General features: G+C 58.2%; 1 protein-coding gene across 7 annotated transcripts in view; it reads left to right on the forward strand.

The window, feature by feature from the left end:
- The window catches only part of TNS1 (tensin 1), a 61608-nt gene that overhangs the window by 8629 nt on the left and 25821 nt on the right, over nt 1-27158 (forward strand). For 3 of the 7 annotated variants that reach the window (XM_062498585.1, XM_062498588.1, XM_062498590.1), the window contains exons 1-13: nt 12769-13076; nt 15828-15877; nt 16174-16345; nt 16700-16750; nt 17279-17401; nt 17699-17763; nt 17886-17969; nt 18080-18192; nt 18791-18851; nt 20203-20278; nt 20416-20545; nt 20918-20983; nt 21522-21683. In XM_062498585.1, coding sequence (XP_062354569.1) covers nt 12981-13076; nt 15828-15877; nt 16174-16345; nt 16700-16750; nt 17279-17401; nt 17699-17763; nt 17886-17969; nt 18080-18192; nt 18791-18851; nt 20203-20278; nt 20416-20545; nt 20918-20983; nt 21522-21683 — 1249 coding nt within the window. In that variant the 5' untranslated portion in view covers nt 12769-12980. Of the gene's footprint in view, nt 1-3138; nt 3153-10857; nt 10897-12768; nt 13077-14116; nt 14243-15827; nt 15878-16173; nt 16346-16699; nt 16751-17278; nt 17402-17698; nt 17764-17885; nt 17970-18079; nt 18193-18790; nt 18852-20202; nt 20279-20415; nt 20546-20917; nt 20984-21521; nt 21684-27158 lie in introns of those variants that run through there. The other 4 variants (XM_062498592.1, XM_062498586.1, XM_062498591.1 and 1 more) reach the window with 4 other exon arrangements.

A 27158-nucleotide genomic window follows, 5' to 3' on the forward strand; every position in this document is an offset into this window, starting at 1 on the left:
ACAACAGAGTGGGCGGGGCAGGGGTGGGAAGGAGTAGTGCAGGAATATGTCCTTGACCCTGGCATGGGCCCAGCTGGGGTGGAGGGATGGGGAACTCTGGGGCTCAGTCCTGCCCCAGTGCTGTGCCAGGTCGTATTTGTGCAGCAGGTCCTGGAGGGGATTTTGTTTTTTTTTTCCCTTGCCTCTTTCCTTTTTCCCCTTCTTTACGTCACTGCCCAAATATTCGGCCTCTCAGCTCCAGTGGGGGGCTGGCTCGGCTGCTCGGAGGGCTTGGGGCCCTTCTCTGCACCCTTGGGGGGCTGCACAGAGAGGATGGGCGGAGAAGAGGGGATGCTGAGACTGCCCATGCTCACTGCACTGGCGAGCACTGGCCAGGACTGGCCTGAGAGGTGTCAGATGAGGCAGCAGGTACCACTAGCCCCCCTCCTTAGAAGCTCCCAGGGCTACATCCATCTTCCTAGAGCCCTGCCATGATGGGAAGCAGGGTCTAGGCTTGCCTCATTTCCCACTGATTTTCTCACTTCCCAGACCAGTTTGCATCCCTCACGGCCACTCCTCCTGAGACCTGCCCTGGGAAGAGTGCTGGGTTCTTGGGGACTCCCAGGAACTTCCAAGAGGTGGCAGTGATCCCAAAACAGCTGGAAGTTCTGGCTCAAGAGGGGCTCAACAGACCCTGCATTGGGACTTCTCTCCTGTGTGCTTTAGTCTCTGGAGATGAACCACCACCTGGGTGCCTGGTCCCCAGGTCTCCTTTCTTCCATTGACATCTGGGGTATTGATGCTCAAGGGTGTTTTGGGTCACAGAGGAGCTGTGGGGGGTGGTTTGTCTGGGGGGCTGGGAGTCACTGGAGCCACTTTGCAGACTGCTGGACTTGCTCCCACTGGCACTTTGATCCTATGGCTCTGAGAGATACTTTGGCAGCTGTAGTTGAAGGATGTTGTCAGGACTTCTCTGGCTGTGTCCTGTGACAGGGACACGTCATGTCCCCAGGGGACAGTTCCTGTCACTGCCCCAGGGACCAGGACAGGGATGTGCTATCAGTACCCTTTGTTCACCCACTCATTTCCATCCCATTCAGTTGCTTGTACTTTCCCATCTGGCCCCAGCTCTTCCTTTGCTGATGTTTCCCAGGTCCTGGGAGCCATCCTGGCCTCCTCCTGAGGAGTTTAGGCTCTGGGGCCTGTGCAGGGGTCTGTGCTGGAGCTGTGCTGGGCTCCATGCTGTGCTCTGCTGGTGCAGGATGTTCATTGCCCCTCTATCCTTGTTGCAGCACTCCCATCTTTTTGGGATGCCTGGTTTTTGTGGGCTGTGGTGATGATGGGACTTATTTAGGGGTGTCCATGAATCCTGGCCATGGGGTTTTGTCCCTAGAGTGGTGGCTGTGGGGATCTGACTCTGTGCTGTTGTGTGCTGGGGAGGGCAGAAGGGCTGGCTGTGGTTGCTTGGGAGGGGTGCGAGGAGATGGCCTCCAGAGATGTTTGGCTCTGGTACATTGTCCTTGGAAGCAGAAAGGGTCCACAGTGTCTTTGGTGCTCCAGTCCCATGGCACTGTTGGGTTGCTGTGGAAACTGAGGCATGGAGGGACTGGAAGAGATCTCCTTAAACTGGAGTGTACTCACAGGGGTGGTGTCCCTTAGGGGGACTTGGAAGTGGGCAATGGGAGAACCCCTTACCACAGACCCCTCCCTGGTGACTTTTGAAGGGGTGGTGAGGTAGGAGGGGTGTTGGGGTCCTGCACCACTCCAGCAGAGCCAGTTCCAGCCTTTTGGCTGAGCCCACGGCTTCAGGACGGAAATGCAAACAGGAACGGGGAGGCGTTGGGTGAGAAAATGTCAACAGCACTGGGCCGGGTGCCTGGCTCACTGCCTCCCTGGCCAGTTTGCCATTCTCTGGGCCGCTGCTGGTGGGCTTCCCCTCTTGTCTGTGGGCTCTCTTGGCACTAGCACTTGCTTGTACAGCGGGGCTGGGACTGGGACTGGGTTGCCCCAGGGGCAGCAAGTGAGACCAGGGCTCCATCCACGGACATGCAGCCCCCCGAGGAGGAAGAGGAGAAGGAAGGAGGAGGAAGGGAGACAGGAGGAAGGCCAGGGGGATGCTGGGCACACTCCAGGTTTGGGACAGGCAAGCTGGGACTGGCATGACTTAACATGCTATGGGACAGACGGGGCTTTGCCAGCATTTTGGCTTTGATTTTTAGTTGAGAGGCAGGCTGATAAATCTTCACATCCTCCCCAACACTGGGGGCGTGGGACACCCAAGGACCATTAGTTGGGCACTTGGTCCCGCATATGGCAGGGTGCACCAAGTTGTGCCAGGGGGTGCCAGGCAGGCCCCAAGCAGGGCCCCACACTCCGGTCCCTGCCACCCCCCCGCCAAGGGCACAGGGACGCCGGTGGCGTCACACGGGGCGATAAGGCCCCGACCCCGCAGCACCCCGCCGCCCGCCGCGGCCCCTCCGCTCCGGGGGCGAGGAGCTTTGAAGGGGGGGGGGGGGGTGGCGGAGGTGTGTGTGGGGTAATTTTCTTTTTGGAGGGGGTCTGCCCACCTGCCGGCACCCCTACCTCAGGGCCAGCTGCTCGAGTCAGGTTCCCGGTTGCCTTTAAGGGCGTTTTTGGGGGAGGCGAGGGGAGCGGAGCGGGGCCGGACTTGGAGCGCGCCGTGCAGCTGGGGAGAGGGAAGAGAAGAAAGAGGGAGAAGAAGTGAGAGAAGGGAGGGGAGCGGTGGAAAAAGTCGACCGGGACCCCATTACTCCCCAGGGCCGGGGCCGGCGCCCCCGGGCTCCCCAGCCCCCGGCCGCCCCGGGGGTGCGGAGGGGAGCCGGGAGCCGGCGGGACCTCCCTGCGCCCCTCCATCGCCGGGGTCCTGCTTCTGGGGAGCGAAACCCTTCGGCTCTCCCCCTCCTTCCCTCCCCTCCCTCCTCCCTCCCTCCTTCCTTCCTTCCTTCTCCAGGCTTGGCCCGGGGAGGGAGGGGGGCTCTGCCTGCAGTCTTCCTTCACGCCTGCCCACCCGGGCGACGCCGGGCTCCCGCCTGCGCCCCGCGGCCCCTCCGGCCGCCCCCCGCGCCCCCCGGGCCAGGTGAGGCTGCGCTGCCGTCCCTCTCGGATGTAGGGAGGCGAGACCCCGGATGGATTTCGGGAGCGTCATGAACCAGGTACGCGCGGGCGGTGAGGGCAGGGGGGTCCCCAGGTCCCCGGGACGGGGGGACGGGGGGGGGGAGGGGGGTGCTTGAGGGTGTGTCATCTCTCCAGGGAGCGGGGGCCACGCGTGATACCCGAGCGGTGATGGGGTGGTGCGTGGAGGGGGGTGCTGCCCCCCATGTTGTGGGGGTCCGCAGCTATCTGTTAACAGAGGAGGTCCCGGCGTACGGGGTGGGGGGGTGGAGAGGGTGATGCGATGCTCGCAGGGAGGAGGACTTGGGCAGGGGTTAAGGGCCGGTTTGCTGCCGGCAGGGACCTGTGAACGGCTCCGGGGGCCGCGACCCCCGTGCCCCTCTCCCCGCCTCGCCAGGGCCGGTGACTCTCGGGGTGCCCCGGAGGGGGACACACGGGCGCTGGAGTTTGCGTCTCCCCCCCCCCCCCCCCCCCCCCCGAAGTGCGTAGGGACACGTCCCCGTGGGGCGAGCACTGCGCGGGAAAGCGGGGTCCGCCCCCGGCACCCCGCTCCCGCCCCGCAGCCGGGAGGGCGATGCCGAGCGCCTGTCACCCCGGCGGGGAGGACGCAGTGGGGCTGCCCCTCGGCCGGGACACCCCGGCAGCCCACGGGTTAACCCCCCTCCTCGGCGGGACCGTCAATAGTTAAACTGCGGGTTAATGAGTGGCGAGGCAGCCCCGGCGGGTGCCAGCCCCCCCCCGCCGCCCCCCCCGGGCAGGGATCCCCGGCCCCTCGGCGCCGCCGGGCCCGCAGAGGGTTAACTCCGTCAGGGCAGGTCCCAGCGCAGATGTTTTTGGGCTGTGCTTCTGGGAGAGGAAACGACCGAGCGAGGGAGGCATCAGCCCGCTTGGGTTTAAGGGGAAAACAAGGGAAAAAAGAGAAGTGCTCCGTTCCCGGGCGCCTGAGCCCGCTCGGCGCTGGCGTCAGCCCTGGTGCGGGAACGGTGACCCCGGTGCGTGCGCTGGGGGACAGCTGACAGGGACAGTGGCTGCGCCCCCTGGGTGCCCATGGCACTTGAGTCTGGGCGATCTGGGGGGGCAACCAAGCAGGCTCGTCTTGTCCCTACAGGGTGATGACTCTGGGAGGACAACGTGTGACCTGTCCGGAGTCTGAAGCCGCCCCCAGGGAAAATGTATCAGTAGAAAACGAGCATCCAGCTCTCGCCCGCTTTCTTAGTGATCCTGCTGGCCCCGGGCAAGGTCCTGGGCCTTAGAGCCGTGCTCCCCCACCTTCCCTTTTGGGGTCCCGAGTTGGGGGGCCCATTTTCTCTTGCCCTTGGCCACCCTCCTTCTTACTTTGCCACTGTCTGGTCCCTGGCTTTGTGCAGCCAGTCTCTTGGGTATCTGGTCACAGTGCCAGCAGACCCTGATCAGCATTGGAACTTCCCTTATGGGTTTTGGGACACAAGACAGAAGAGCAGTCCCACAGCACAGCTCTGGGGTAGGGGGGATTATCTTTGTCTCCACTTCTCCCTCCTATTCCCTCATCTCCTCAAAACTACAGATGGGGGGGATACCAGTTTTGGAGGTGCTGCTCAGCCTTTCAGTTTCACTGTAATGTTTTCAGCTCTGTCCTGAAAGGTGAGGACACAGCACTGACTCCAGTCTCCATCTGCCTTGGGCCTTTCCCTCGCAAGTAGAGCCTCTGGGCTCAGTACTGGAGGGCTAAGACCCCTCAGGGCAGCCAGGACTTACTTTGGCACCTTACACCTCTCGAGGTGGGTCCCAGACCCAAGGGCACTGGCTGATGCCCCTGATGCTGGGAGGCAGCCCAAAGTGTGCAGTGGGGTCTGAGCGCACAGAAAAGGGTTTGCCTGATGCTCCACCAGAGTTGATCTATGGGAGGCATCCCGCGCTGGGCTCAGGGTGGGTCACAGGCTGCTGACAGGCTGGTGTGCTGCCCAGTGCCACAGGAGTGCCCGTGCTTCAGCCAGTCCCATGTCAGAATCCATTTGTTGATCTGTCCCATGTGAGAATCCGTGTGCTGGCCAATCCTGTGTGGGAATCACAGCTCTGACCAATCCTGCAGGAGAGTCATTGCTCTGACCAATTGCCTGTCAGAATCCATGGACTGACCAGTCCTATGGGACAATCTGGGGAGTGATTTATCTCATGTAAGAATCCATGTGCTGACCAATCCTGTGTGTGAGAATCCATGCATTTATTATCTCAGGTGAGGATCCATGCACAGACCAACCCCAGCTGCTGCCCAGTCTCATGTAAGAATCCATGCACTGACCAGTCCAATGTCAGAATCAGTTCATGGACCAGTCTTGGTGAAACGCCCTGCAGCAGAGTCTGTCCCAGCCAGTCCTGGTGTGACTCTCTTCCCAGCCTATCCCTTGTGCAGAAGCTGTTCCCTGGCAAATCCTGGTGTCTGATTTGGCTCTGGGGAGTTGGTGAGGGGGTGTGGGGATCCTGGTGCTTTTTCTTGGGGAAGGCTGTTGCAGAGGGGGGCAGTGACCCCATGCTCCCCCTTAGGCTGGTTGTGGGGTCCCCATGGGACTGGACTGAGGGGTGTCCCCTCAGTGGGGTGGCAGCACACATGTGCTTGGTGGTGGCAGGGCAGAGCAGGGCAGGGCTGGGGCTGTGGGGCCAGAGCCAGGCAGGCGCGTGCTGGCCCGTGGGGCTGGATCCAGACCTGCTGCATCCAGATGTTGCCTTTTTAGGCACTGGAGCACAGCATATCCCTGCCTGTGGCCGGCCCCATGCCGAGACAGTGCCTGCAAGCAAAGTAGGGACAGTCCCTGTCTTGGTCATGTGGAGGCATCTCTGTCCCCCTCCTGACCCCCAAAAACACCCTTCTCCCCCCAAACCGGGTCAGGGATGCTACCTCCTCTCCCTTCCCCTCATCTGCACTTGGCACCACTGAGGCTAATTGCTGAAACCGCCCCGGAGCCGGGACCTGTCCTTATTTGGGTTGAAACCAGGGCTATTTTGGTGCAGCTGCCTCCATTGCAACCTCTTGAAGCTCTCTGTACATTGTTTTTCCTGTCCTGTCCCATATCCCTGTGCCAGGGCTGTTGGCCAGGCCAGCCATGAGCTGCTGTGGGCCATCACCCTCCCAGTGCACTGTGTGTCCCAGGACATCCCAGGTGCAGTGGTGGCCCCCACGGCCACTGTGGGGTGGAATGGCTGGTGTCCCCTGTGGCATTTCATCCCTGATTTGCAGGGCTGTGTGTACTGGGTAACCTCTGTCCTGGTCCTGCTGCCGCCTTCCTGGCGGGGATGGGCCACAGGGCGGCTCCTCCTCAACATACCAAGGGAGAGACACAGGAGATAGCGTTTGTCCCAGCTTGGGGGACATCCCTGAGTGGCTCTTTGCCCTGTGATACTCTCTTTGCTGCCCCCAGCATCTCCTGGGCAATACAGGGGCTGGGTAGACTTGATGGCCTCTCCCCTGGCATGGGTGCTGTCCAGGCATCCAGGCATGGAGGGGATGGCACAGTGACAGTTTGTCACTGACCCAGCTGCAGGGCGGGCTGGGGATGCTTGGAGGGAAGCCTGGGAGCAGTGAGACCTCCGTGCCCCAGCATCAGCCCAGTCTGACTCACCCTGAGCCGCTGGCCAAGCCGCTCCCCTGCCCTTCGGTGCTTCTGCCAGTTACCCCCACCCGATGGAAGAAGTCCCAAAAGCAGCACCCCTGGACACTGGTGGGGGCAGGGAGGAGCTGTGTGCTGCACGGGGTGCTGCCCCCTCCAAAGGATCCCCATGCCAGAGGTCTGGGGTTCTGTATAGCTGCCCCGTGCCTCACACACCGGGGCTGTGCTGGGCAGGGTGGAGCTGGAGTGGGGGGGGGGGAAGCGGGTGTGCATGGAAACATGCCGTCCTCCTGCCGGGGACATGTTGCATAAACAGGAGTTTTGCCAGAGCTGCAAAAAATGTGAGGGCAGGAGCGGACAGCATGTGGTATGGGCAGAGGATACCTGACCCCTATGCAGGGCAGGGGGGTGACCAGAGCAAAGACACCGTAGTCCCTTATGCCTGGCAGGGGAGGAGGATGCTGCCACTGGAATGGGGAGCAGGGGTGCTGGAGAGGGAAAAACTTTCCCCAACATCCCCAGTTCAATGGTCCCAGCCTGTCCCCTAAAAGTGTCTTCTGCTATGAGGTACCTGATGGCAGTTCACACTTTGCCCCACACTGTGGCTAAGAGAGAGCTTGGCAGGGCTTGGTGGCTATGGCTGTGGCTGGGCTGGAGGGACTGGCAAGTAGGGGAAGGGCTCTAGGAATGGCTGAGGAAGTTGCTGTGGCCAGTGGCTGTCCCTGGGATCCCATTTGCTTGAGGCAGGGTCTTGGGGTGAGCAGAGAGTCGTGGGGTGCATGGGAAAGTGATTCGCAGCCCAGCTGGGATGTAGGTGGCGCAAAGCTGAGATGAACTTGCTTGGGAGGATATGAGGGTGATGTGAGACCCCGTGAGATGGGATCACATGGGCTGAGCTGGCATTTATGCTGCCCAAGCATTGTCCTGTGGGATGCCAATGTGGCCACTGAGTCACATTCCTCTTTGACAACTGCATTTCCAGATCACAGGGTGTCTTGGGCAGGGGAACCACTTCTAGGGCTGGAGGGAGTAGGGTACCTTGATTCCCTCTCTTGGGGTTCACATACTTTCTGAACAGTGGGGCCATGAAGCCAGCTTGCTTGGAGAGGATCCAGGATGTCAGTGCCCCCTTTGACAGTGTTGTCTCCAGCTCCAGCCACACCAGCTGGGCTGGCTTGCCAGCATCTCAGTGCCTGGCCATGGGAAGTATCTCGGGTGTGCGGGGGTCTGTGTGAGGGCTAGGGTGGCTGGTGCTGCATCTGCTCCTGGCATAGTAAGGGTCAGCACCAGCCCGGATATCGTCCGGCTCCGGAATGTTTATCGGAGCTCCTGGGGAAGGGAAAAACAAAAACCGCCACCCAAAGGAAGGGATATGCGTCAGAGATGGGCCTGGATCACCCACCGGCAGCTGGACAGGCCATGCTGTGGGCTGTGGGCCAGTGCTTGCCTGGCTCCAGCAGCCCAGCTGGGGAGACCCCAGCGCGCCCAGTACTGCACTGATCCAGCCCGTTCCTGAATCGCAGGGCCCATCTATGGAGGTTTGTTTTCCCCGAGCCCTGCTGGCATCTTGCAGGTTAGGGCTACAACCCACGGGGATGCTCCGCTGGAGCAGGACCTGGCAGTGGCCCTGGGCACTTCCATGGGTGCAAGGGTTGTTTTACTGAGGGAGGAAGAGGAGGGAGAGGAAGGAGGTGCTGAGGAAAGGAGGTGTGAGCAGTGGTTGCAGCATGGAGAAGGCTCTGAGGTGTCTCATCCCTGGACAGGAGGTGGATGTCTGCATTCCTCCAGCCTCGCTCAGTTCTTGTGAAATGGTGCTGAAGTCCTGTCGGGATCTGTGGTGCAGAGGTCAGTCCCTGAGCTGCAGTGGAGTGGTTAGGTGGAAGATGGACCTCATGACCTACTCTTCATTATGGCAGTGTGGTCAGGGGTTTGTCAGCCAGGTGTTTATTTCTGGGCTTGGACGTGTCAAGGGTATCAAATTTCTCTAGGTATAGTGACAGCTGATGATGAGCGAGGGAGCCCATCATCGCTTTCCAGCGGAAGGCTGCAGGGTGTGCCCAACCCTTTATGAGACATCAGAGACTCCTATCACTCGTGGCCATGGGGCCTTCTTTACTGGGAAACTGATTTTTCTGCTTGCAAAACTCGGGTCTCGAGGCAGCAGCTCGTGGGATGTGGCTGCTGGGAAGGATGGGGCTACGACTTGGGGGGCCGAGTGGGCGGGTGGGGGACCATGGGGGGCTGGTGGGGTGGGCGGCAGCCCTGCTGCGCCTCGTTCCTCGCATTCCTGGGCAGGGCTGCTGGGCGGCGGGGTCGGCGGCGGGGGCCAGCCGGCAGGAATGCAAACACCGGTGAGGGGGAGAAGAAAGGCCGCTGTGTCTGCCACGGAAAAGCGAAGCCTGGACCAGGGGTGTGCGGGTCCCCCTGCCTTTGCCCCCCCTCCCTGCACGGAGGGATGCAGGAGTCCCTGAGGACAGAGATGGTGGCTGTTCTGGGGGTTGCTGCAGTCCTGTATGGAGTGATACTCTCACGGTCCCGTGGGGCAGGAGGGGTGCTCTGCACCTCTAGGTCAGGAACTGGATTTTCCTAGGGAGGGGTCCGTTGTCTGGGGCAGGGTCTTCCTTCTTCTCCTTGAAATGGGGGCTTGTTTGAGCCAAACTTGGAGAGGGAAACAGCTTTCTGTACATTCCTGCAGTCCTTGTAAAACTGCCTTTCTGGGATGCAAGAGTGCCATACGGCCTGAGTTGCTGTCTCCTCTGGATGGGAAGAGTGACGTCGGGTGAGCACAAGCCCATATTAGACATCAGAGAATCCTTAAGGGCAGGGAAATACGACCACAGGCACCCCAGTTTTTTCCCCTTTCCAGCCAGAGGTGCATTTGTAGCCTGCGAACTTCCTCATGCCGACAGCAGAGGAGGACCGGGCATGTACCCTACCAGGCTGTGGGGACCGGTGTGTCCCACTGTGGGGGAGCTGCGCATTTCCCCCCATCTCCGGCCCTGTGGCTGGGGCTGGGCGGAGGTCAGGAGCGCTTGTTGAGCATCCCCAGGGGAAGAGCACGGCGGTGTGCGGGGCACGGTGCAGGGTACGGCGCAGCCCGTCGGCTCCGTCCGCAGCAGCGGCTCGCTGCCGGAGAACATTCCAGGGAGGCTGGCGCGGGGCCAGCGCCGCGGGGCAGGGAAAAGGGCCTTTTATGGAAGCGTTTTTGCATTAGAATAAAATCATAATAATAATGCACAGGGGAAGGGAGCGGGAGGAGGAGGAACCCCTGAAGAAAACAGTGAGACAGGATGGGAACAGGCTAGCAGCTGGTGACGGGAGCAGGCGCTGGGCATCTTGCTCTGGGGACCAGGATGGGATGGGATATGGGTGCTCCAAGTGGGGTGCTTTGGGCAAATCCTTCTTTTTATGGCCCGGGGCAGGAGTGGGGTGCAGTGGTTCCCCATGCTGCTATGGTAGGGGACCAGCCTCTGAGTGGTGTTTGTCATCTTGGCTCCATCCTGGGATGCAGCAGGGGATGGCTTACTGGGGATCACTACTCCTGGTGGGATTTGTATAGGACAAAGTGCCCCAAATCACACCCTCCCACTACTGTTGGCATCTCTGGGCCAACATGGAGCTGGAGTGCCTGTGCCCACTGCGCCGGCACCAACGAGGCGCTGCCTCTCCCACCCTGGCATGCTGCTGCTTCCCGATGGACTGGGGTGCACGCAAAACCCAAGGTTAATTGTCAGTAATTGCCGCTGGTAATTAAGGTAACAATAGCCGGGCTGTTCAGCTGGCGGCTGCAGGAGCTCATGAGGCTGGGCTGGGGTTTGTTCCAGGAGCTGCTCTTGGCATCAGGCGCCTGCCCTGTGCTGTGCTCGCCATGCCCACCCAGGCTGGGGCTGGGGCTGTCTTGGCTCCCTGGCCAAGGACGAATGGCACAGCTGCCCTGGCCCTGAGCCCACTCCCACTCCCAGGAAGCCAGCCTTGACTTTGGAGTGCTGCCTGTGCTCCTGCCTGGGGTGGCAAGGCCATGGATGCCCCTGTCACTTGCTTGGGTGGGTGCTGTATTTGCTGTGGGGTGGGTGGAGGGTGAATGCTGCATTCCAGCCTCTTCCTGTGCTCTGTGTTGGACAGGGTGTTCAGGGACTAATCCTGTCTCTCTTCTGCTTCCTTGCAGGCTGTGACCCCCTGCTCCCCCACTGTCAACTATGAGCTGGTAAGTGACACCTCCACTGTGAGCCCTGGGTGACAGCCAGGGCTCTAGGGATGCTAGAGCATCCTGCTCTAGGTATGGAGCTTTCTCTGTCCTGGGGCTTCAGGATATGAATCTTTCACCCTCAAAACCACAGGGGTCCTAATCTGGGGGTAAGGGCACCCTCATTTTGGTGCTGTGCCCCCCACCATTGCTGCCTGAAGGGCATCCCGCAGCTGAGCAGCAAAAGTTGGAGCAGCCCATCCATCACGGGACTCCTGGAGCTGGAGCTTTCAGGGAGGAGGGGCTTGCAGGGCTCCTGGGAGGGACAGGCAGATAGGACTTGACCGTCCATGGCTCTGGGGTCCCCTGGCGCAGAGGGCCTTCCCTCTCTGGCCAGAGCTGGGGCAGTTTCTTGCACACACAGAGATGGATGTACCAGATGTGCCTTTGGCTCGGGGCGCCCAAGGCCGTACATTTGCAGCTCTCGTTATTGTCACCCTCTACTATTGTCTGTCCTGGGGGCCTTTATAATCTGCTGGAGCCAAGGCGACATAGGCCGTTCCCACCCTGTCCTCTGGACACCAGGAGAACAGCTGGATGCATCATCTCCGTTCACCCTGTCCTGGGGAGGGTGGGTGTGGGGTTGCTGGGCAGACAGCCACAGTCCTTTGCCATACTGCTCCAGGCCATGACTGGGCTCTGGGGGTAGCAGGACACTGGGATGTCACCTGGAGCAGGGCCATGCCAGCAAAAGCTTTGGGAAGCAGGACACGATGGTGCCTACCAGGCAGCATCTTGCCAGCAGAGCAGCATCTGTGCCCCATCCCCAGCCTGTGGCAGCAAGCAGAGTAGGCACGTGGCAGCAGGGAGACTGGCATAGCCCGGGGCCGGTGTGGCAGCCCTTCCTTTTTTGCTCCAGACGTGTGCCAAGGCTTGCTGGGGCAGGTGCTGGGGAGAGAAGGCCCTGGCAGGGTTTCAGGTCAGGCTCAGCAGCCTGGCAGTGCTGCAATATCGGTGCCTCTCACGGGGCCCTGGGCTGGGCAGCCCATAGCTGGGCAGGGGTCTCACCTGAAAAGTGAGTGTAGGACATGACCACCTGCAAGCTCTTGAGGGCAGCACAAGAGCCCAAGTGAGGGAGGGCATGGGGTAGGAGTAGAGCATGCTGCCTGCCCTGGGGCCCCGTGGTGGTTATCTGCCCTGGGTTTAATCTCTGCTTGCACTCCCTGCCCCTGCCAACCTCCTTGGGCACTTATCGACAGAAAAATATGTTGGCTTTGAGCTGGGGCCGTTACTGTGGCTTTGGGAGGAAATTGAAAGGGGTTTTCCCTTTCTCATGGATGGAAATGTCTGCTCTGGCCTTGCTGCCAAGAGCAGAGCAGCCTGGTTTTGGGGGTGACCTCCATCCTCCTGATCCTCAGATTTCCATCTGGGGACCCACTCATCTGGGTCCTTTTGCTGTGCCACCCCCAGGCACCACAATCACCATTCCCAGAGGTATCTGTCTCCTTTTCCTATATTTGGGGTCCAGACACTTTCTCTCACCCCAGGAAGTTAATTCCTGTCCTCAGCCTCCTTTCAGAGCTCTCTCCAGTGGCATGTCACCAAATTTTCCTGTTTTGAGCATCTCAGGCTCTGGCTCTGCTCCCACTGGGGTTCTTCACTGGCCCTGTGGGATCAGGCTTATCTTGAGGAGCTAGTCCTGCTGTTGGCCAGTTGCCAGGCTGGGTGTGGAACTGCACTGGGCTTGCCCTGTTGTTTACTTCCCAGCTGTAGGGTCTGACCATGGAGGATCCATCTGGAATCCCGGACATGGTGGTGGCACCAGGAGCCCATCATGTAACAGGCTCAGGGTTCAGCCAAATCCTTCTCATTGGCAACTGTGGTCCAGTGCCAGTGGTGGTGGCTGAGAGGCAGGATGGCAGCATCCTTGGTACCTGAATATCCCAGCTCTGCACTTGGGTTTCAGGGGATTCTCAACCTTCAGGAAGAGCAGACATGTTGGCAAGCAGGGAAGGGAACGGAACTGTGGTGCATTTCGTAGGAAGTACCAGAAATAGCCAGGGGGATCTTTTGACCCTGGCCCCACTGTGTGTGTCCCTCTCTGAATGTCTCCTTTCTCGCTTGCCTTTTTCTCTCTCTCTCCTTGCTCCTGTCTGCAGCCATCCCTGGGGGAGAGCATCACCAAGCAGGTAGAAGTTCTGGTAAGTGCAACCAGTCACAGAGGCTGATCACTGCCTCAAGACCTCCTAGAGGATCACTTGTACCTGTCCCATTAATGCAGGCACCCCTGCAGCCAAAATCCCTCAGCCTGGAATACTCCTGTTGTTTCCCAACATACCTGGAACCCTGAATTCCTCTGTCCCTGCCAGCCAAGGTGATGATGACCATGCCAAAGGCCTAGTAAGATGCCCAGGGTTGGTGACAGAGATGGTGGTGGAGCCCAGCATACTGGGGGCTGAGGCTTTTGCTGCAAAGCTGGCTTTCTTGTCTTGGAGCTGGGGATCTGTTATTTAATCTGTGGACATGAAATTGCTAAGACAGTATAGACAGATGCACTGCCAAAGTCAACGCGGACAGCTTCCCCCCTTCCTGCAGTCAGCTTGCCAGCCTCCCTGTGTCTTGGGACTGGGACCCAAGATGGTTGGAGGCATGATGGTTCTCATGAGGAAGAGGATGAAAGCCTTCCTCACCTCAGATCTGGCTTTGCCTAATCCCTCTGATTGTCCAGGACATGTTTCCAAACCTGAGAAAGAGCATCCTCGGAAAAATCCAGTCAGAAGCCTCCCTTTGCTGGCTTTGTTGTCTTTCAGGGAAGTTTCTTGGTATTTCTTAAGCCTTTCTTGTGCCTTTCTTCACTCTTTCCAAGCAGAAGGGTCCTGCAGGTTTTGGGTGCTGCCAGGAGCTTGGGCACATGCCAAGCTAGCTTGGGACTGGAAGGCATATTCTTGATGGGGTTGGCAGAGGGATCTTCAACCCAACATGACTGGGACCAGCCTGTCCTGAGCTGGGCTGGACTGGGTTATACTGGCTTGGCTGGAGGCTCTCTCCACAGGGGACGTTTGCAAGGTCTTGCAGCCCAGTGGCAGGTAGGAGTGTTTAATAACAGGAGTGCTTGCTCCTATCAGCTGATTGCAGGCTGACTCTTCCTCGTGCAGGGGCTGGCGGCAGAGATGCAGCTCGGCTCCTGTTGGGAAGGGGGGGAGCAGGGCAGAGCCCGGGGAGCGGGGCAGAGCTCAAGGGCTCTTGCTGGGGCAGGGGACACTGGAGGGGCCTGACTGCGGGCACCTGCTCCCCCAGGGCTGGAGGGGCCAAGAGTGGACCTGCCATGGCATGGAAATGGATTAGCAAGGGGCTCACTGCTATCCAGGTATGGGGAGGGAGAGAGACTGGTGTCCCCACCTTACTTGTGCTCTTGTGCTTCAGTTTACCCATGTGGGAGCTGGGGGTGATTCCTGGTTTCCCTGTGTCAGCTCTCTGTTGGGAAGGGCTGTGGTTTTGGGAAGCTGCAGCCGGATGGGGTGACATGGACTGATGGGGCTCCCCTCGCCATTGAGTGTGGGTGTGGGACCCCAGAGATCTCCATTATGAATGTTTGGGGCACTGCACAAGCCATGGTGGGAATCCCATCCTGATCACTGTTGGGTGATGCAGGGACAAGCCCATATTCAGGTTCAGACTTGTTCCATGCCTGGCTCTCCCAGGAAAGGTTTTACTTCTCCTTTTGTTGCATTTTAACTCCTTATTTGCCCTCAGCAATGCTGGAGGGTTTCTGGGGTGAGCAGGAAATTTGGGACACCCTGAGGAAAAACTGGAGGGAATGGTCAGTACTGTTCAAGCACCTCTGGACACTGAGGCAGAGGTGTTGCCTTCTGGAACGTCTTTGGCTGGGAAGGGCGATATTGTCTCCAGATCCCAGGGCTGCTGAGCCTGGCTCTGCTCTGCAGGGCAACCTGACCTTGAGAGGGTGGTGGAGGGTGGATGGTGATGCTGACTATCCATGGGAGCAGCTCTGGGACTGTGCTGGGTGGGCAGAAGGTGGCAGGTGAAAGATGTGAGGGAAACCTCTCTTCCACCTTCTCCTGTTCCTTTGGTGCTCTAGCTGTGGGATGCTGCAGTCCTGAGGAAAGTAGCAGCAGTCTTGCAGCTCTGGGGACCAATGGGGCATCCCGGGAATCAGCTGCAGGATGCATCTCTTATTTCTGATCCTTCCAGGCGTGTTGCCTGTGTGAGATGAGTCTTTAAATGACTTCTGCTTATTAGCTGGAGATACTAAAACTAATGAGGTGCAAGTGTGTTTTTCCTCGGCAGTTTTTTTTTTTTTTTTATACACTGCTTTGTTTTTCGGCTGAGGTCACAAAGTCACAGAGCAAGCCGGCTGCAGATGAAATTTTCGAGGCCGGAGAACATGCATAAATAGAAGTTTCCTGCTCCAAGAGCTCAAACACTTCCTCCAGGCATTTGGCTTGAAGCTGAGGCCAAAGCAAACTGTCATGCCTGGCTGGCTCCTTGGTGCTGCTTGGGCAGCAAACCTGCCCCTGCTGTGGGCAGGGCCAAAGCAGCTCTGTTCCAACAGGTGTGCCCACAGCCTGACAGAGACAAGAGGGACTTGTGGCATGCCTGAGATTGTGTCTACCTGCTCAGCATCCTCCCAGAGGGTCCTCTGGGACCCTTTGGCAAGGCAGCAGCCCCACAGTGCCCATGACAGCTGGTCCCAGCAGCACTGGGGTTGTGAGGGTTGGGTTTTACATGTGGGATGTGTCAAGCAGCTTGTGCCACTGGGATGCTTGGTGGGATTTGAAGACAGCGGTATTTTGGGGGTGTTAGGATGCTCAGTGCAATGTGGTGGAGGTGCAATGCTTTGGCAGCATCATCACACCCAGGTCTAGCAAGAGCCCAGAGCTGGCTGTGGCTGGGTCATGGCAATAATTTGATTTTCCTCTCTGGTTGTTTAGGATGCCACAAAATCCCCCAGGAGTGGGCAGTCACGCTGCAAAACATCCAGGTACTTGATTCAGTTTCTCCTTCTGATGACCATCTCTGCTCTGCCTGAAGCTCCGTCCCACCAGCACCTGCTTTTCCAGAGGTGTTTGCTATACCTGGGAGATGCTCCCAGTGAAGATGAGACAGGAGTTATGACTCACCATCTCCAGCCTGTGTCCCCAAGACACCCCAAGACTGGGAGCAGGGGAAAGGCTGCAGGCAGCTGCGTCCCCATGTGTCCCAGCCTATCTTGCAGGGTGGAGAAGGGTCCCCGTGTCCCCTTCCAGTGTCTTGACAGTGGTCCCCTCCCTTGCCCAGGAGCATGAGCCTGACTGCAGCCATGGAGAGCAGCTGTGAGCTGGACCTGGTGTACATCACGGAGCGGATCATTGCTGTCTCCTACCCTAGCGCGGCCGAGGAGCAGAGTTACTCCAGCAACCTCCGTGAAGTGGCCCACATGCTCAAGTCCAAGCATGGGAACAACTATGTGGTGAGGGGCACAGCCAGATCCCTGTCAGGCTGGTGCAGGGGCTGGGGTGCTCAGCTGCTGGGAATGGGTGCTTGCAGGGGATGGGTACTGCATCTTTCTCTCTGTCTGGGCTCTGTTTAGAGACGTCTTGGCACTATGATGAATAGATTTTTTTCTTCATTGAAGATTATCAGTCCCTTTCCTCCCCTGGGAGTTTTTGGTTTTGTATTGCCCTGTGGCAAGGTGTTATTCAGGGTAATGTGTCTGGGGAAGCCTCTAATAGCACGATTTGGGAAGGCTTTGGGGTGAGGAAGAGGTAAGGTGGCAGCAAGGGAGGAAGATGTCCTCTCACTCTGTTTCTCATCTTCCCTAAAGCTTTTCAACCTCTCTGAGCGGAGACGTGATGTCAACAAACTTCACCCCAAGGTGGGTCACAGCTGTGAGAAGCAGTGGGGGTCTCAGGGGCCTCAGGGCAGGCCTGTCTGCAGGACTAGCTCCCTGCTACAAGATGTCTTGGGGAGAAACACCCCCCTTTTCTAGTCTATCCAGCTGGGAAAAGCCCTGAGAAAAGCATTGAGACTTCACATTGTGTTTGTGGTATTTCAACTTGACTCCCATTGCCCTCCCAGCCCCCCATTTTCAGCCCAAAGCTGTCTGTTTGGAGTCTCCTGGAGATGTCCCTAAGGCAGTGTCCTCATCCCTCTGACAATGGGGGAGCCCTCAGAAGCTGAGCCAAATAACCTGGGGTGAGGGGCCTGAGATCTGGGACCATGGTGGCCTCCCTGAGCCAGGGATTCAGGCAGTGGGGTGCAGGGTTGGGATTGAGAGGTGGCATGTCAGAGCAGCACAGAGTAATGCCTGCCCTGTGTATGTGCCCTGGGCTTTGCCCATTGGCAGGCTGGGAACTCTGCATGGGAGTGCCTGTGACCCCAGGCTGTTTGTTCCCCTGTTTAGGTGCTGGATTTTGGGTGGCCCGACATGCACACCCCTGCTCTGGAGAAGATCTGCAGCATTTGCAAAGCCATGGACACGTGGCTTAATGCAGCGGCGCACAATGTGGTGGTGCTGCATAACAAGGTGGGCAGGACACATCACTAGGGCATAGCAGTGGGGGCACTGGGGGTCTGTGGGGCTGCAGGGATCGGGCTGAGCATCCTCAGAGGCTGAGAGATTTAGAGAATGTGGTGGTTTGTGGTTTGGGGTGTGGGTAGGTGTCAGCACATGTGTAGATTGGTGTGTGTCTAATAAGGGTTGGGGCATCTGTGGGCTGGCCTATGCTTATAGGGATCAGTGTGTGCCTCTGTGAGATGTCTGTGCCTGGGTGCTCACAGGCCCTGCTGCCCCTATGACATTCCTTCTGCTGTGTGCCTGCAGGGGAACCGTGGCCGGCTGGGGGTGGTGGTGGCTGCCTACATGCACTACAGCAACATCTCAGCCAGGTGAGAGAGACATGATGTCCTGGGGTGGCCCTGGGACCCACTGGTGACCTCCATCCCCGTGGTGCTGGGATGCTCGTGCCAATACTTTTCCTTCAACCTCATGTGTCCTTTCATGCCCACAGTGCTGACCAGGCTCTGGACAGGTTTGCCATGAAGCGCTTCTATGAGGACAAGGTGGTGCCGGTGGGACAGCCATCCCAGAAGAGGTAGGTCCTGGCAAGCCTTTGCAGACTGGGCTTTTCCCCATAGGGTAGTTGGTTGCAAGGTGGATGTTCTTCTGTGGGTTCTGCCCCTGAGCTGCCTGTCTGCCCTCCAGGTACATCCATTACTTCAATGGGCTCCTCTCTGGCAGCATCAAGATGAACAACAAGCCCCTCTTCCTCCACCATGTCATCATGCACGGCATCCCCAACTTTGAGTCAAAAGGCGGTAGGTGCTCCCCGCTGCTTCCCCAGCCTGCTTCTTCCCACACCACCCCACATTGCCTGGCCACGCTTGTCCTCCTTGGGGGATAGTTTCCACCATTTCTTTGGCAATTTGAATTTCTCTTTCCCTCTCAGAGACTGTTCACTTATATCAGCAGGCTGCTACCCTTCTCTGGCAGAGATACCCACAGAGGATTCCCTCCTGATGGTGGGCACTAACCTGAGCTGTGGGGTGACAATGTGCTCCTGACAGCTTTTCCAAGGATGGCACCAGACTGGGGTTTGGGATGCAGCACCCCATCTGGTTCTGGTGCCTCACCCAGATGATCATCCCACCCCTATCCCCAGCCCAGCACTTGCCCTAGGTCCTACAGGTCCCAAACTGTGAGGGCTTTGCCCTTTCTCAGCTCATCCACAGCATCCTTTCTGCCCATTGCAGATGTTGCCCTTGGTTGGTGCGGTCTGGCTGGGGCAGGGAGCGACTGTTTGCTTTGGCTGCCTCCCTATTTGGATTTCTCCCCCGTGACTAATCCCTCCCCTGGCCCCTCCGCCCAGCCGGCTAACAGCAGTGTGCCTTTTCTCCCTGCCTTGATGTCTTCCAGGTTGTCGGCCCTTCTTGAAAATCTACCAGGCCATGCAGCCCGTCTACACCTCGGGGATCTAGTAATTATCTCCTTGTCATGGGGCTTTCCTACTGTCCAGCATGGGGGCATGGCAAGTGGGGGAGGATGGAGAGGGTGAAGGACATGTCACCTGTGGTCTTGTGCTCTGTGCTTTGTCCGTTTGGCGTCCAGAGAGAAAAAAGGGGCTTCTTTTTTTGTCGAAGGTGGTAACTGGCTATACTGGGCCGTACTGGACCCTTCTTGCTGGGAGGGCTGTAGTGACTCCGCATATCAGCAGAGGGAGCCTGGGGCTGTGCGGAGCCTGGGGCTGGGTGTCCCCGGAGGGAGTGGGGAAAGGGATGGGGACATCTGGGAAATGAAGGTACTCTGGGAGATGAAGACACTTCTTCTCTCCCTGCTTAAAGAACTGCTCTTCCTGCCTGGATTAGACCTCACAGATCAGAGAGTATTCTTAGTTGGAAGGGACCCCCAAGGATTGTTGAGTCCAGCTCTTAAGGAAATGGCCCATACAAGGATTGAGTGCACAACCTTGTTGTAATTAGCACCATGCCCTGACCACATGAGCTAATATCCTTTCTTTCTCCAAAAAAGATCTTCCCCCTGTTTTGATCTCCACACAGTTTTTTTTCTGGTGCTGATCCTGGGAGTAGGCACTGGCAAAAAGGAAAGCAGCAGTTGATTTCTCCAGCCTCTCAGACATCCTGCCAGTGCCACATCCCAGTCTGTGTGGGACCCCTGGCTCCCTGGAGGGACCAGAGCATCTCACGTTGGGATATTGCCATATCAAGCCCCCAGGACCAGGATCTCACTTCCATACAGCCATGGGTCCCTGTTAGCTGAGATTTACTGCCATCCTGGCCTTGCCTTTCAGCTTTTAATGGACTGTTTATGGGATGCCTGTAATAAACTCCAGGTTTATCTTGCCTGTGAAATCCTACTCCTGTCTTCCTGGCTGCTGACGCCACTGCCAGCCAACAGCCTGTTGGAGGTGCACTGGGAGGGGAGGGCTTCCCACTGCAAAACTGAGGAAAGGAGAAGAATCTTCCCAGAGATTTCTCCCTCTGTGTCCTAAGCCCCAGTTGAGCCGTGGGAGCTGGGTGGATGGCTGCTAGCCCAGCCCTGGCACTTGGAACCTGGGCAAACCCTTCCACCCAGCTGCCCTTGCTGAGCTGTGCCTCAGTTTCCCCTTCCCATCCTCCTTCCACTGGGAATGGGTGCCCCTTGAGGTGGTGGATGGGACCCGCCCTCAGTCACAGGGAGGGCAAACTCTGTGTGTTGCAGGTTTTCTACCTGGATTTGGTTGGAAGGGCTGGCTGAGGTGGTGCTAGGAGTTTTCTGGGGGAGGGGTCTCTGCACCACAGCTCACATCCTCCTACCATTCCTCTCTGCAGCAATGTGCAAGGAGATAGCCAGACGGGCATCTGCATCACCATTGAGCCTGGCTTGCTGCTCAAGGGCGATATCTTGGTAAGGATCGTCAGCTCAGCTCCCACCGTAGGAAGCAGACAGGGGTTGTGTGATTGCCTTGCTTTGGGATCCCCAGATTCCCCTTTGCACAGGTCTGGGGGCTTGTCCTGATGGCCCATCCCCATTTCCTTCTGCAGCTGAAGTGCTACCACAAGAAGTTTCGCAGCCCTACCCGTGACGTGATTTTCCGTGTGCAGTTCCACACATGTGCTGTGCATGATCTTGACGTTGTCTTTGGCAAGGAGGACCTGGATGAGGCCTTCAGAGGTAACCACCCTGGCACTTCCCTGTTCCAAACTCCCTCATCTTCCTGCCCCTATAACTCTGGTGTCATCATGGGGACATCTGGGCACCCATCCCAAATCTACCCCCCCGAAACAAGGCACTGCTGCTCCATCTGCAGGGTGTGGTGCTGCTTGGGAAGTGGTGGCACCATCATCACTTTCATTGCCAAAACCATTACTGGTTTTGGAGGGGCTGCCTTGGGGTTGTTTTGTGGGCTATGATGCACTGCCCTGTGCAGGGATATTCCCTAGCATCTCCCAGCTTTAAGCTGGTCTGTATGTGTATTTGGGGTGACTGACTACTACTGGAGCTATGGATGGAGATAGTCCCTTTATTCTGCTCTCTCCTTGCCAGATGACCGCTTCCCTGAGTACGGGAAGGTGGAGTTTGTGTTCTCCTATGGCCCTGAGAAGATCCAAGGTATGACTGGCTCAGTGCCATGGGGGTTTGGAGGTGGATGCTGTCTCCTTTTATTCTCCTCAGCTGTGTGCCCTGATCCCTCCCTTGTGACCTCTACCTGCCCCATTGTAGTTGTTTTGTCACCAGGGTAGGGTGAGGTGTCCAGGCAGTAAGGTTGATCTAGGAGCACCCATGGATGCCCTATCTCTCTCACTTTCTTCCCCAGGAGGCTGCTCTCCAAAGCCCTTGCTGGCTCAGGAGAGGTGGAAGGAATGTTTGGGAACGGAGGACTCCCTTGCTCAGAAAGTCCAGACTCATGCACACTCACTGCCAGTCTGTGTGCTGGTCTCTGGGCAATCCCAAAAGTCCCCAGGCAGTCTTGTACACCTTGTTTGTGAGTCTTGATGTACATCCTGTACTCATCCATTTCTCGATGCTGCCTTTCCTGCAGGAGTCTCCTGCCTTGCCCTATGGCTCCTGCACTTTTCACCACCTATTCCCCTATCCCACCCTTGCTGGTTCCATCATCATCCTACCTGACTATCCTGCCTCTTTCCAGGCATGGAGCACCTGGAGAACGGGCCCAGTGTTTCTGTGGACTACAACACATCTGACCCACTCATCCGGTGGGACTCCTATGAGAACTTCAACATCCAGCGTGAGGACAGTGCAGAGGGGGCCTGGGCTGAGCCACCCCTGCCCAGCAAGCACCTGGAGAAAGGTTAGGGCTCACAAGGTGACCAGTGGCCAAAGTGACCACATGGAAATACACCCTACCCCAGGACAGGGGGCACTGGTGGGCAGCAGAGCTGGGGCAGGTGGCTGCTGATGGGAGCAGTGTGGCCATGGGAAGAAAGAGCAAGATCTCGTGGACTTTGCCTTCTGCCACAGTGCCAGGAAGCTCTTCTTTTCAGCACTTAGCTGTCAAGGTCCTGTTTGCACAAGCAGAGTTCAGCCCTAGTTTATGCCCCAGAGCTTTAGCAAATCCAAACCCCATGTCTGCAGGACTGTTAGGTATCCCAGCTGCTTTGTTGTGCTGCAAGCATGGCAGGATGTAGATGTGCCTTAGTTATCCCTAGGGGATGAGAATGTCTTACTGGCCTTCGAGGGTCTGCTGCATCTGTCAGAGCTAGGAAAAGCCCTTTGGGCACCCATTTTGTTGCAGCAAGTGGAGTGCTGTCACCCACTTGGCAGGAACTGGCAGTACTTGTATGTCAAAGGATGGTGGACCCCTGTCCTGGAGGCAAGGCCACCCGTGGCCAAGCAGATGCCTGGGCTTTCCTGGCCAGATCTGGAGAGGCGTCCCTGGAGCAGGGACAGCTGCAGTCCCTGATGTCCCTGAAGGTCACTGGCTGCTTTGAGTGGGAGCTGTGGATGGTGGTGCTCGCAGTGGAGGGTGAGGGCTCTGGGTGCCTGGGGCAGGCCAGGGTGTCTCTGCTCTGGTGGTCACATGGAACTGGATCTGGGGCGGCTGTGAGCAGCTGGCACAGGCACTTGCCTTGGCACAGGGCAGTAAACAGGCAACTCGTGATGTGCAGGCTCAGCTGTGGGCTATGTGCAGGCTGGGGAGCTGTGGGTCCAGCCTCAAGCTGGCAAGACTGCCCAGCAGTCTCCTCCTGCCTTCAGAGACCCGAGTGCTTCATTGCATGTGTTCCCCTCTGGACCCTGGGCCAAAGTTTTTGCACCCCAGCCCCTCACAGGGCTGCAGGGGTGCCCCAGGACTCATCTCTGTACTTTGATGGGGATCTTGGTGAATATTGGGGCTGCAGAAGTACCCCAGAGCTCGTCTCCATTTCCCCTTGGGGGTCTTAGCAGGTGTCAGGGCTGTGGAGGTACCTCCATGCACCGACTGGGCTGTCCTCTGTGCTGGGAAGGGTGGCAGTGGGGGATGAGGGCACCTTGAATTTGTAGACACTGCCCCAGTCTGGAGATAAGCCGGGACTATGGAAGGGTGAAGCCGCAGGCAGAAGGCTGCCCTCTGACCCATGCCAGCACAAGCAGCTGCAAGAAGCCCATTTATAAGGGGTCTTTCCCAGCTGTCCCATGGGGCACTTTGAGCAGTGGTGGTGGGATTCAGCGTATGCTCGAGGGGCTCCCATCTTTTTCCCTCTCTGTTGCCACTTTTCCTCTTTTCCAGCCTGTCCCAAGCCAGGATGGGGACCCTAGTGTCCGGCTGTGCAGGGGGGGGTCCCTGTTTATGGTCGTTCTTGCCTTATTTGGTCAGGGAATTGCACACCACATTTTTGGCACCACCAGGCGTGAGCAAGCGGCGTCCGGGGGTGGAGGGGGGTGAGGTTGGCACCAGGACCCACGCTGGGCTGGGATCAGCCGCTGCTCCTTGTCCCTGCCACTGCCCGTCCTGCCACTCGGCGAAGGCTCCCCGTAGACGGTCGCTGCAGCCCGGGCCAACGGGATCGGGATCGCCTGCCAAACGGTGGGTTCCCCCATGCCGCCTCTCCGCTGGCCACAGCCGCTCTCCTTGGAGGTGGACGCCCTTTCTCCAGCAGCTTTGTCTCAGCATGGAGCACCTCTAAGGGCTGGGGGGTGCCTGCCAGGGTGGGATGGTCCTGTGGGACCCCAAAGCTGGAGGGGCAGGCGGGTGGCTGGGGGTGGTGCCTGTCCTGGCATTCCCATCATCTCTGCTGTGCTTATCTGTGGGGACTTGAGGAAGGGGAAACTCATTTGCAGTGGGGTCATTGGTTTCCTAAGCTCTTCCATAGGGCATGAGAGGGGGATCTGTACCCCCACATCTTACTTTCTGGCTGAGGGGACACAGCTGGATTCAACAGGCTCTCTGTGAGCAACTTCCATGGGACAGGCTGGCCCCATCAGCGAACTTGCCCTCCTACTTTACTCAGGCAGGGTCTCTGCAGCCGACCATGTTTGGGCTGCCCTGTCATCCTTAGAGACAGTGGGGTATGCTGGGATACCCTCACAGCCTGTCTTTCTGCCCCTCAGCCATGTCCGCACAGCCTGGTGAAGTCAAGTAGCTGTGCCTGTCCTCCCTCCTCCTTGAAGGGGCTTTGGGGTCAGTGGTGGCTTCTTGGCAGGTTCCTGCTGCAATCCCCATGGCCATTTGTTGGCTTCGGGTGTTTGAAGGCTGAAGGGAGGTGGTGGCATGCTTCATCCTCTGGCTGTTTTTGTGGTTGCCAGCACTGTGGTAGCTCTCCTTGGGGTGCCAAGCTGGCTGCAGAGAGGCAGGAGGAGGCCAGCAGCTGGATGGGGCATTGCTGGGTTTGCAGCTGGTTGGAGGATCACGACACAAAAATTTTGGTGTACTGCAGATGCTGTAACTCTGTATGGAGATCATTTATGGCCTGGTTTGGTTTTGCTGATAAACACTGGTGCTGATGGAGAACAGGGTGCTGGGGCTGGCATGGAGTCAGTGGATGGACTGTCCTCAAGGTCTGGATGTGTGGCTGTTGCTGGGGGACCCCCAAGATCTGCCATCCCGGGGTGGTGTGTGAAAATGTGAAAGGGCAGAGCATGTGTCCCCAGTCCAGCAGCTCTCTGTGACCACTGGTCCTCAGACCCACCCTGGGCTGGCCCTGCCTGCCCTATCTTTTTACCAGGCTGGGAAGAGAGTGGCCAGGGCCTGGCCAAATCCAACATCTGTGAGAGAGTTGCTAAATCCCTACCTGAGTCATGGTTCTGGCTAGGGCTCCATGGCAGCTCATCCCTGTCTTCCCTCACATCCCCACTCACAGGGCTGGGCTGGCTGTGGCGGGGACTGGGATGAGCATCCCACCCTTCCAGTGAAGGGAAGTCACATCACAGCCTGAACCACATGTAGCAAAGGTCAGGGAGTCCTGGAACCCGACAAATGGAGCTGGATGCTGATCCTGCACTTTTCCATGGAGGAGAAAGCCCCTCAATGGGGTCACTGCCATCTGTTTGTCCCCCAGGAGGGTCAGCATCTCATGGGGTACATCTTTCATAGTGGGGTCAAATCCTGTCCCACTTATCAGGAGGGACTGAGGCTGTCCTGGAGTGCAGGCCAGGCTGTGCAGAGGTGGAGAGCCAAATGGGCCAGGCTAGATTTGTTAAACCCATTGCTGGATGGAGCTGCTGGCAGGCTGCTTCTCTCCCCCTGTTGCTGGATTGGTCCCTAGGCCAGGCTTGGTGGGGAGGGGGGGCCACTGTCTCTCCTGTTGCCTTCACCAGCTGACTAAAGCTGAAGGAATCTGCTCCCCCTTCCTTATTCTGCCTCTCTCTGCTACTCTCTGCTCCTCTCTGCTCCATCTGCTGCAAGGTAAGGGTGTGTTTGGGTGGGCATTTTGGAAGGCAGTGGGGATTTGTGTGGGCTAGATGGGAATTCACAGGGAGTGTCCCTCTTGCTTCTGGTTGTTCCTCATGGGTGAAATGCTGGAGCATCTATGGGCTTGGCTAGACATTTCAGCTGGAGTGTGGCTATTCCCAGGGCAGGATTTGTCCTCTGACCTGGTATTTGGGGTTGGCATGTGGGGTGGTGGGGGAGTTTGTTCCCACTGGGACCGGGAGCCAGGCAAGGCTAGGATGCAGGGAAAGAGAGACCAGCTGGTGGAAACTCAGGCCCTTCTCTTCCTTCTTTAAACTGTCCTTGAAGTTAAAACTTGCAGCAATTCTGTGCTTTGGGCCGGGGTTGTCCCATGGCAGGAGTAAGGAGCTCTGTCTCTGCCCTCCGGCAGCCGACACAGCCAGGATAAACTTTGGAGGTTTTGGAAGGATGCTGGCTTGGCATGTGCTATTATTTGGGAGCAAACAGGGCTGTGAGTCAGGGGGCTGGCTGGAAATATTGCTCTCATCCCCTGCCGTCATTCATGGGGGTGTGGGAAACGTGCGGTTTGGGGGAATTAGAGTGGAGGGAGCCTCACATTTTGCTGAGGATATTGGATCAATTGAGAAGTGGAGTCCTGAGCATGGGTTCAAGCAGAGGCCTGGATGTGGGGTGGGCTGGCTGTCACCTGGACCAGCAAATTGTCAGCACCATCCCAGAATGGATTTTGCTTGGGGTGGAGCAGTTTGGTCTCAGCTGTGGAGTGGATGGGATCATGCCATACCTCCTGTCACAGAGCAGGGCAGCGTGTGCATCCCGAAAACAAGGGCTGATGTGCCCATGCTGTGCCCATGGTGCTGGCAGGGCAGGCAGAGGGACTATGAAAATGGGTCGGCAGGGTTGGTGGGTTGTCCATAGCTGGTTTCCACCTCTCTTTAGCTGTGTAGTTATTTCAGATGGAGAAACTCAAGTTTCCAGCAGGACATTTGAATTTGCAGATCCGCCTGGGTTTCAGCATCCTGTGGTTTGGAAGGAATCCGCACGCTGAATGTGTCGCTGCTCTTTGGGGACAGCTGTGACACATGCACACAGGAGCTGGACAGGGCTGGGTGTCTCAAATGAGGGGGTCACCCAGCGGGGTGATGCTCAGTGCACGGTGCAAGGTGGGCAGGCTGTCCATCTGTCCGGCGGTCTGTCCTGCCTAGGAAACAGTTAACGCGGCGGAGCCCTGCCTGTGGAGGAAGTAGTTAATATTCATAGCTGGAAGCTGTCTGTCTGGCTGTCCTCCCTCCATGGCTCCCACCCTCTCCGCACCTCACTGAGGTTAACTCGGGCTGGGGCTGGAGCTTGTGCGGCCCCGCCGCCCTCCCCGCGCCGCTCCCCTTTCCCTCCCGCTCCTCCCCGTGGTCCTTGTGTGGTCTGGGGCGGAGGGGAGCACAGCCGCACCTCCTCGCCTCCATCCCATCTCCGGCCTCTCCCACCTTCGCTCCTCCATCCTCCCCTCCAGCTCCCCGTGTCCCGGGGTTCCCCGTATCCCACCCCTTCCGCCGCCCCGCCGCCGTCCGGGTACCCCTCTCGCGGCCCCGCGGGACACGGCGCTGAGAAGGGAATAGCTCCCTCCGCGAGAGGGAAAGCAAAGCCAAAGGGACAAACGCCAGCGCAGTCCAGCTCCAACCGTCGGCTCCTGTCCTGGACGGACACACGGGGCTGGCTGTGGAGCCAGTTGGAGCTGCCACCACACCAGGTGCCCCTGGAAGGCTCTGGTGCAGGAAGGGGTGAAAGAAAGGGACTTTGCTGCCTGCTCCTTCCCTTCGCCTGGGATCTTTTAATCTACGTTCCTTTTGGTAAGTCCTCACTTTGCTTTTCTTTGGTCTGGGGGTTGGGTGGTGAATTCAAGGTTGTGGTGACCCACGGTTCAGGGGCTGGGTTTACTCTGTGCCA

The sequence above is a fragment of the Cinclus cinclus genome, chromosome 9, assembly GCF_963662255.1.
Source record: "Cinclus cinclus chromosome 9, bCinCin1.1, whole genome shotgun sequence".
NCBI lineage: Eukaryota > Metazoa > Chordata > Aves > Passeriformes > Cinclidae > Cinclus > Cinclus cinclus.